Source organism: Aegilops tauschii, chromosome 5 (assembly GCF_002575655.3).
Source record: "Aegilops tauschii subsp. strangulata cultivar AL8/78 chromosome 5, Aet v6.0, whole genome shotgun sequence".
NCBI classification, from domain to species: Eukaryota; Viridiplantae; Streptophyta; class Magnoliopsida; order Poales; family Poaceae; genus Aegilops; species Aegilops tauschii.
The window spans coordinates 501,262,747-501,272,189 of NC_053039.3; the positions used below are offsets into that span (position 1 = coordinate 501,262,747).

The 9,443-nt window shown below is 43.5% G+C and overlaps 2 protein-coding genes across 2 annotated transcripts; both read left to right on the top strand.

Annotated features, from left to right (window-relative positions):
- The first annotated feature begins 4,055 nt into the window (after nt 1-4,055).
- Nucleotides 4,056-4,800, top strand: LOC109781382 (uncharacterized). Its single transcript, XM_020339987.3, has one exon. It carries the CDS (start codon nt 4,115-4,117, stop codon nt 4,538-4,540), a length of 426 nt encoding a protein of 141 aa, XP_020195576.1. The 5' UTR covers nt 4,056-4,114; the 3' UTR covers nt 4,541-4,800.
- Nucleotides 4,801-7,763: 2,963 nt separating this feature from the next.
- Nucleotides 7,764-8,734, top strand: LOC109781381 (uncharacterized). Its single transcript, XM_020339986.3, has one exon. It carries the CDS (start codon nt 7,850-7,852, stop codon nt 8,282-8,284), a length of 435 nt encoding a protein of 144 aa, XP_020195575.1. The 5' UTR covers nt 7,764-7,849; the 3' UTR covers nt 8,285-8,734.
- Nucleotides 8,735-9,443: the final 709 nt, after the last annotated feature.

Genomic DNA, 9,443 nt, shown 5'->3' on the forward strand with positions numbered 1-9,443 from the left:
GTCCTCAGTGTGCTTCATGATGCAGGACTGCTCAACTTTTGCACTGACATTGTTGATTGGAATGAAGAGCTAATTCTTCAGTTCTATGCAACACTGCACATCACAGGAGATGCTGACGATGTGAACTCTTGGGTTTTGGACTGGATGACCGAAAATACTCACTATAAAGCACCGGCCACTGAATTGCTTCATGCCCTGCCAATCAGTCCTCCCCTTGACGGCGCTCGTTGTTTGTACCATGAACCTGAAATCACTGCTCATTACATGCAACTACTGATGAAGCCGCTGAAGCCCAGTCAAGCCCCAAGGACCAAATTCCTCGTGAAGTAATTTTTGTACGTGCCAAGAATAGTCTATCGCATTCTGATGGAGACTTTGAGTCCTATCAAAGGCCACGACTCGACTGATGAGGAAGTCATTGGTATCATGAAGAATCTGCTGTTCAATATCATGCATGGCATTCCTGTCAACTATCATGATTTCTTCATACGGACTCTGGCAAATGTTGCACTCTCTCCGTTTGAGTTGAAGCCTTATGCTCCTTGGATTATGAGATTCCTCAGAACAAGGTCTTCACTCAACTATAAGGCTGATTTTCAGAATCATCTCAGCTACTTGCCCCCCATTGAAGTCCTCAAGCGGACATTTTCCTCAACTGATGAAAAGGGCAAGGCAGCTGCAGTTATTGATGAAGGCATTCGTCCATTGGATGGTCAGTTTCGCAAAGCTGCATCTTACTCCACCAATGATGACTCTGCTACTCATGATTCTGCCGCTAATGCTTCAAAGCCAAATCCTCAAGCCACAGCTCCAAGAGTGATGACTGGCCGTGAGCTTCTCCTCAGTCTTCACCAGAAGGTGGATCGAAACCACAAATGGGTTAAGCATTAGTTTGGTTCCATTCTTCACAACATGACTGCTACACACAATGCAGTGAAGAAAAATCATTACTACCTCCATGAAGTCTTCGGTCGCACCTGGGTTGTTCTGTCACATATGTATGGTGAAGAAGGTCTCAAGCAAATGGGTCTCAAGCAGGACTTTGACTGGTCTGCACCACCAGTGAAAAAAATTCAAGAACGTCGAGGTTCCATCCTTGGTGGCCAGCTCCTATTCTCCATCGCGCGAAACCGATGAGCATGAAGACTTGGACCACACTGCGGCAGGCCCTACTACAACAACTGACCCCAACAACGCTGGCGCTCCTCCATCAACATGATATTCTTCAGGGGCGTTAGTCCTCATTTTCGGCCCTTTTGGTCATTAGATGACAAAGGGGGAGAAATTTGAGTTAGTCTTAAAGCGGGTCTACATATATGGGCGTTATTTTTTGCTAAGTTACAACTCTCGTTCTTTTTGAAGACTTTGCTGGATCGAGTTGTAATCTTAAACCCTATGGTGGTCTGATACTGTTGTTGTGTTATTCTGCATGCTTATTCCTCATTAATAATTATGCACGCATGCTGAATTACATCAGTCACCATATTTCATCATGCATTTCAAATTCTTCATATCATATGTTAAATGCGTGTATGAATTACAAGATATAGGGGGAGATCTCCATGATTCTACTCTTCAAGTGTGCATTGTTTCAAAAGCAAATTACTCACTATGCACATCTTCAGGAGGAGTTCTTCTATATCTTGCAATCAAATTCCTCAATATCAGTATTTACACTTCATATGTTTATCCCCGTTGAAAACTTAACCTATATTGTCATCAATCACCAAAAAGGGGGAGATTGTAAGTGCATCTAGTGCCCCTTAGTGATTTTGGTGTATTGAAGACTTATAAGTTAAGGGACTGATGCGTTTGTGAGTGTACACACGTCTATAAGTCTATGAGGAGTTTGATATTTACAGAGAAAGTCGACCCCTAAAATGAAGTTCTTTGACTGAAGACTTTTGATTTCTGAAGACTTTAAAAATGAAGAAATTGGTGTGACCTTGAAGACTTAATTAGTATTCATTCGAGGAACATGAAGCGTGAAGACTTTTGTTTTCGTAGTTTCATTTTCTCTTTCTTGAGTCATAGGAAACACCGTACTATTAAAGGGGTCGAGGAAATATTAAGAAAAATTTCCATGTGATGCTCAACTCAAAATCCTACACCTACCAATCCCTTCGAGTGAAGCCATTGGAAATCTCATACAGTTCAGTCAATTTCTTCAGTGACAGAGACGAAATTCTTCTGGTCTCTGAGGAGTTTGTTCTGACTGAGGAGTTAGGAATTCGCCAGTGCGGATTGCCTACAAGTGAGGAACATGATAGCCCTGGGGAATTTGACAGTCAAATTTCCGACCGTTGCTGTGTTACGCGCCAGCTGTCCCAAAATATCTACTCACCTAACGGTCATATTATTGAAGGGCATTTATGTCTTATCATGTCGGGCTGCCCTCTAGGCTATAAATAGCCGCCCCCTACAACCACTAGCTGGTTGGCTGCTCCGAGAGAAACTAACACTTCGCATTTGAGAGCATCCCATCCTCCGAGGACTTTGAGCGAAAATCATCTAGTGAGGAAAACCCAAACCCAAACACTTACAAACCCAAAGTGATTGAGCATCACTGAAGAGACTGATCCTGCGTGGATCCGACGCTTCTTACCTTTGAAGACTGTGCATCTTCCAGACGGTTAGGCGTCATGGTCTAGAGCATCCAAGAGGAAATTGTGGATCGCCGAGTGACCGAGTTTGTGAAGGTTTGGAAGTCACCCGAAGACTTACCACGAGTGATTGGGCGAGGTCTGTGTAACCTTAGCTCAAGGAGAATACGGTGAGGACTGTGTGTCCAGGACTGTGTGTCCTCAGGTTTAAATACCTAGCCGCTCCAACCAGACGTACAACTGTCACAGCAGTTGGAACTGGTCTACGAAATCATTGCTTCACCAAGCCTACTGGTTCTATTTCTCAACTCTTTCATTTCCTCATTACTGTGTTGTGTGCTTGTTCATATCTGTTTGAAGACTTTGACTGAAGACTTTTCTCAATTTCCTCAGTTCAATTTCTTCAGTCTGTTTGTCTTCATCCTGTTTTATCCTGTGTTTACGCTTCCTGTACTCTCTATTTGTTTTCATTTCATCATGATGTCCATGTTTATGTTATGTCATGTATGCATCTGAGTACTTATTTCACTGCAAGTAGTTCTTCGCTTAGGAATTTCCTCACACTGAAATTCCTCAGTGAATAATTCATAAAAATCGCCTATTCACAACCCCCCCCCCCCCCCCCCGTCCCCTCTAGTCGATATAATGCACTTTATTTATCCCTTTTTACGCAATTTTCCGTAATAAACTGAAAAAAATTCATGTATATATAGCAGGTAAAATAATTGTCTCATGTTTGGGAAAGAAAATAGAAAAAGATAGTGAAAAGCGGTGGGCTTGTGTGTATAGTCCAAGCAACTACACCCTACTCTGCATATAAAATTTGTCTGAAGTCAAAATTCGTAAAGTTTGACCAACTTTATATATAAAAATTTGCAATCACAATACGAAACCAATATCATTAGATGCATCATGAATTTATTTGTTATATTGTAGGTATAGCGTTAGTACATGTAGATGATTATATTTTTTATATAAATATGGTCAAACTTTATGAAGTTCGACTTTGATTAAAACTTATATAAGGAGTAAAGAGTACCGGAGGGAGTACAAGTGTACAACACGATCACCAGTGAGTTGCAGTCAGAGACACTCCCGTACCATTAAATTCTCTATGCTACTAGCAGATTCTATCAGAAGTCAATCCCAACAATGGCACTGTCTTTTGAAGATACTCCTATCAATCCCAACAATGGCAGTTGAGAAACGATGGTAGGAATAATCAAAGACGGTTGAGCAAATCGAAGCTGCAAAGCCGGTCAGCTCTATACCTAAACCCAGAAAATTGTAGGTACCGCCTACGCACCTCGACCATGCAAAGCACTTCCCTTTTTAGATTGACGACGCACGCACAGGCATCCTGAATCTGGCCAACAATCGACCTAATCACACGATCACTTTGAACTGTATAAATTTCCAGCCATTGACCCATGTTCATACATCGCAGCACAGCCGACGCAACATCTTGCAGTCACCTTCTCTCAACAGTACCTTCGCTAGTTCTAAGCTATATGGCTTCCAACGGGAGCATGCTGGCCGTGATCATGGCGTGCGCGCTCCTCCTCGCCGGCAGCACGTGCCACGCCGCCCGCAACCTGGCCGACACGACGCCGGCGGCTGCCGCTCCGGCTGCTAGCGCCGTCCCTGGCCTGCCGGCCGTGCCGTCCTTGCCTGCCGTGCCCACGGACACGGTCACCCTGATGCCACCAATGCCGTCGGTCACCCTGCCCACCGTGCCACAGGTGACGCTGCCGCCCATGCCCTCCATCGTCGTCCCCAAGGCGGTCCTGCCGCCCATGCCCAAGGTCACCCTCCCCACAGTGACGATGGCACCGATGCCCGCGATTGTGGTGCCCAAGGTGACCCTGCCGCCGTTGCCATTCGTCCCCAATGTGAACGTGCCTATGCGGTTCGCGGCATCACCCCCGTCAGCGTAGGCGCGGCCGTGCGGCGGTGCTCTCCCCCTGTCCAGCATAGGGCGCCGTTCATCTGAGTGTGGCGTCAGGTTACTCCGTGGACACGACGTACATTTTCTTACATGCAAGCTTGGTGTTTTATATGCGATGTATCACAGTACCAGTAATTATTGCCTTTTTTTACGTCTCGATAGTGTATGTACTGGTAGTGTTTGACTGTTGAGGGTTTTGTCCCATTGTATGTATTTCTTGATCTTCTTATATACACACTATTTAAGGTATGTTATCTTTGTCTTTTATAACTCTAATAACGGGCGATGGTGCAATTTTCTCTTTCCTGTCAGGTGCTCCAAAATAAAAGAGAGGTCATTTAGCTCTTTTTGAGTAAACCATTAGGAATTTTGTTTATTTTTTCCTGCACCAAAGGTAATAGTGAATTACACAAAATTAAAAGGTGCAATTCCAGAAAAAAAAAGTGTATGTACAATAAAAAAAGTTGCAAATTGCACAAAGTAGTGCAATTACACCGAAAGGCATGATAACACAAAATAGTGCAAATTGCATAAGAGAGTGTAATTACAAAAATGCAATTGCACAAAATAAAAGTACAATGCAAAAGGTGTAGTTGCCCAAAAGAATAAATACGGTTGAACCATACAGAAGTGTAACTGCGCAAAAAAGTGCAAATGCACAAAACAAGTTATTGCACACAAAAATTATAAGTGCTCCTAAATGCACAATTTATTTCCATACCCAGTAGACAAAATTAACTACAAAAGAAAGAAAATAATAGGTGCCCAAGAGGAATAACTAAAACTCTTTTGAAAAAACAAACACAAACATTCTTTACTTTCTTTTGTAGGGTAACTAACATTCTTTAGCAGTACTTACTCTACCAAATTACTTGATGTTCTTGGTTTGTCCTAAATCAAACTTTTTATAGTTCAATCAAGTATAGAGAAAAATATGCCAATAGGACATCAAATAGACACAGTACAAAACTATTTTGTCGAACAACCTAATGAAACTAATTTGATGTTTTAGATGTTAATACATTTCTTAGATAAACTTAGTCAAGGTAGAAAAAAATCGGCTTAGGATAAAATTAATGCTTCAAACAAGTTGGAACGGAAGTACTAGCACACAAATAACAGTGTAGCTTGATGGTGAAGACTTACTCACCAAAGTGGTAGTTCGCGTTTTCAAAGGCCAATATCTTGTTTTTTCTTATAGAGTCAAAGCATGCTCACACGAACTGGCAGATTGCAGATTCAAGGCCGATATGTTTGCACGTTTTTCCAACTATTTTTCTCAAAACGAGAAACAGCTCAAATCTAAGTGCAAAACAGCCACCTGGATTTTAGCAAATCCGCTTGCCACTTCCTCATGTTTTTTTTTGTGGGGTGGGGGGGGGGGGGGGGGGGGTAGAAAATTAAAAAAATATTGAATATATGTATATACAAATGTTGAAAAATTAGCTGCGCTTTATGAAAGTTAAGAAATACAGTATCTCTTTGTGTTAGCAAACCCGCTTGCTTATTCCTCCTGAGTTTTTCTCAAAAATATGAAAGCAACTCAAATATAAGTACAAATCCATTAAAACAGAAAATAACTTGAATATAAGTGCAATTCTGACAGCAGGAAATTAAATACTTATTTATCAAAAATCATTCGCGTGTGTTTCAGCAAACCTGCTTGCTTATTCCTCCTGCCCAAGTTGTCCATCGACAATGGATGCGACGGAGAAAAATTCAAAACCCCAAGCCTTCGTAAAGAAATGGTGGCTCATTGTTTGTTTGTGCACGTGTGGTCGGCATGCTTTTGTGATGTTTGTCACGCCGCGGGCGAGAGTGGGTCTAACAATGTTGTGTTGAGAATGGGTGTGGCCTTGGTGTCATTGTTGTAGTGGGTTTTGCCTCATTTGTATAGTTTTTACCCGGTTTTCCTTAATAAGCTGGAAAAAATCATTTTTAATCAATCAAATGGGTAAAAAAAATCCCCTCGCATTTGGAAAAATAAAAATAGAAAAACTGAGTGAAAACATTGGGCTTGCCTGTATAGTCCAAGGCTCCAAGCATGTAAGATACAGTCAACCAGTGACTTGCGACCAGAGACACCTACGCTGGCCACTTTGAAAAACGTGTCAATCCATTGACACCATTTTGTCAGGAAGCCTTTTATGTGATACATTGTTGCAAGAATGACCATTTAACTTTGTAGTAGGCTTTTTTTAAAATCCACTTTGAACATAACTCCATCAAGTTTCGTCGAGTGTAACTCATGAATCGTTGCAAGTAAGAGAACAACCCCTTCAGGTGTGTCACCCTGGCATGAACCTTGTCTCCGGCAGTCTTATCACTTTCTGTGCGATCATTGTAGCACAATTAGTTGTCACTTTGATGAATGTTTCAAAACTTACATTTAGAAGATAAATTGGATGAAACTGTTGAATCTTAATAGTTTTCCTTCTTAGGAAAAAGAGTAATAATACCAAAACTTAACTAATACAAAACTAAATTCTCATTATATAATAAAAGCAAACATAGGTATGACTAGCCAGAACCGTTGATCGAACTCCGCCAGGAACCCATCTGGCCCTGGGTAGCATCCCACACTTCTTTGTCAGTATGAGGGGCACTTAGGATGGCATCTCCTCTCTCAATTGCTGCGGGATGTCACCTTTGGCATCCTCATCAAGCTTGACATTATCGGAGACAGGTGAACTAAAAAGAAACATATAAAAATTTGTAATATAGGTCTTCAGTTGGTCTTCACCAACAATAGTATCGTCATCCCGCTTGACGGCTTGAGGTGGAAAATTTTGTGTTTTTCATGTGTTTACCATTGGCGATGAAATCGACATATTTGGCAATGTTGTCATTTGGTTTCCTCCTATAGATTCTACCAGAAGTCAATCGCAGGAATGGCACTGTGTTTTGAAGATATACAATACCGTCAGTTCACCTTCGCGCATGAACGTGTGGCCGAGGCAGTTGAGAAATCATGGTAGACCAATTATCAAAGACGGTTGAGCAAATCGAAGCTGCAGCGTCGGCCAGCACTTTACCTAAACCCAGAAAATTGTAGCTACCGCCAACGTAGCTCGACCATGCAAAGCACTTCCCTTTTTGGATTGACGACGCACGCACAGACATCCTGAATCTGGCCAACAACCGACCTAATCACACGATCACTTTGAACTGTATAAATGTCCAGCCATTGACCCATGTTCATACATCGCAGCAGCACAGAAGCAACATCTTGCAGTCACCTGCTACACACGAGATAGAAAAACCATTTCTCAACAGTACCTTCTCTAGTTCTAGCTACATGGCTTCCAACGCGAGCATGTTGGCCGTGTTCATGGCTTGCGCGCTCCTCCTCGCCGGCAGCACGTGCCACGCCTCCCGCAACCTGGCCGACACTACGCCGGCGGCTGCCGCTCCGGCTGCTAGCGCCCTCCCTGGCCTGCCGGCCGTGCCGACCTTGCCTGCCGTGCCCACGGACACGGTCACCCTGATGCCACCAATGCCGTCGGTCACCCTGCCCACCGTGCCGCAGGTGACGCTGCCGCCCATGCCCTCCATCGTCGTGCCCAAGGGGGTCCTGCCGCCCATGCCCAAGGTCACCCTCCCCACCGTGCCGCAGGTGACGATGGCGCCGATGCCTGCCATTGTCGTGCCCAAGGTGACGCTGCCGCCGTTGCCATTCGTCCAGAATGTGAACGTGCCTATGCCGTTCGCGGCACCGCCCCCGTCAGCGTAGGCGTGCCCACGCGGCGGTGCTCTCGCCCTGTCCACGATAGGGCGCCGTTCATCTGAGTGTGGCGCCAGGTCACTCCGTGGACACGACGTACATTTTCTTACATGCAAGCTCGGTGTTTTATATGCGATGTATCACAGTATCAGTAATTCTTGCCTTCTTTACGTCTCATTGTATGTATTGCTAGTGTTTGGATGTTGAGGGTTTTGTCCCATTGTATGTACTTCTTGATCTTCTTAAATACTCCCTCTGTCCCATAATATAAGAGCGTTTTTTACACACTAATGTAAAAAATGCTTTTATATTATGGGACGGAGGGAGTACAAATTACTATTTACGGTATGCATCTTTGTCTAAGTATTTTCCCCATTTGATAGTAAAGTACTCCCTTTATAAACTATTGTAAACTAATATAAAAGCGTTTAGATCAATAAAGTAGTTATCTAAATGCTTTTATATTTATTTACGGAGGAAGTATTTTCTAAGTATTTCAAGAATACTACAGTTTTTCATATTATCATAGTTATTTATTCACAATGAGCTGTTTGGTTGTCATAAAAAACTGCAGTTTTAATACTGCAGTATTGCCAAAAATGTGGTATTTTCTCTGCATATAAAATAGAACCCCGAACCTCTTTCTTTTTTCAACAAAGCGAGCGGAAAAAACGACGTTTGTATCGCCTTCCTCGCCAAGTAAATAGCACAAAACTACTACTTTACAGGCTAGGGTTCCAAAAAACTACCGGTTTTTAATTTTTCATTGATAACTACCAACTCCGGGGTCAGCTGTTTCAAAAAACCCCAAATGTCCATTGCTTAAAAATTAAACCTGTTTATGATAGGTTGGGCCCGCACCTAAACATTTCGTCTATTTGACCGTGTGTTTGACCGTTAACTGGCATTTAGGGCCCACATGTCAGTGTCTGAAAAAGCAATCGGGTCCCTGGAAGTTTTCAGAAAAAGCAATCGGGTCCCTAGAAGTTTCCAAAAAAATAGAAATCAGGTCCCAGATCCAGAGGAGGCGCACCCGCCATGGCAGGAGCTCGATCTCGAGCGCTCTGCCTGGAACCGCGATGCTACCTCCTCCGGGCCGACGCCGTGCATCGCCTGCGGCCGGCGAGCCGCGCCCGCAGTGGCCGGATCCACGCCGCCCCTCGCTCGT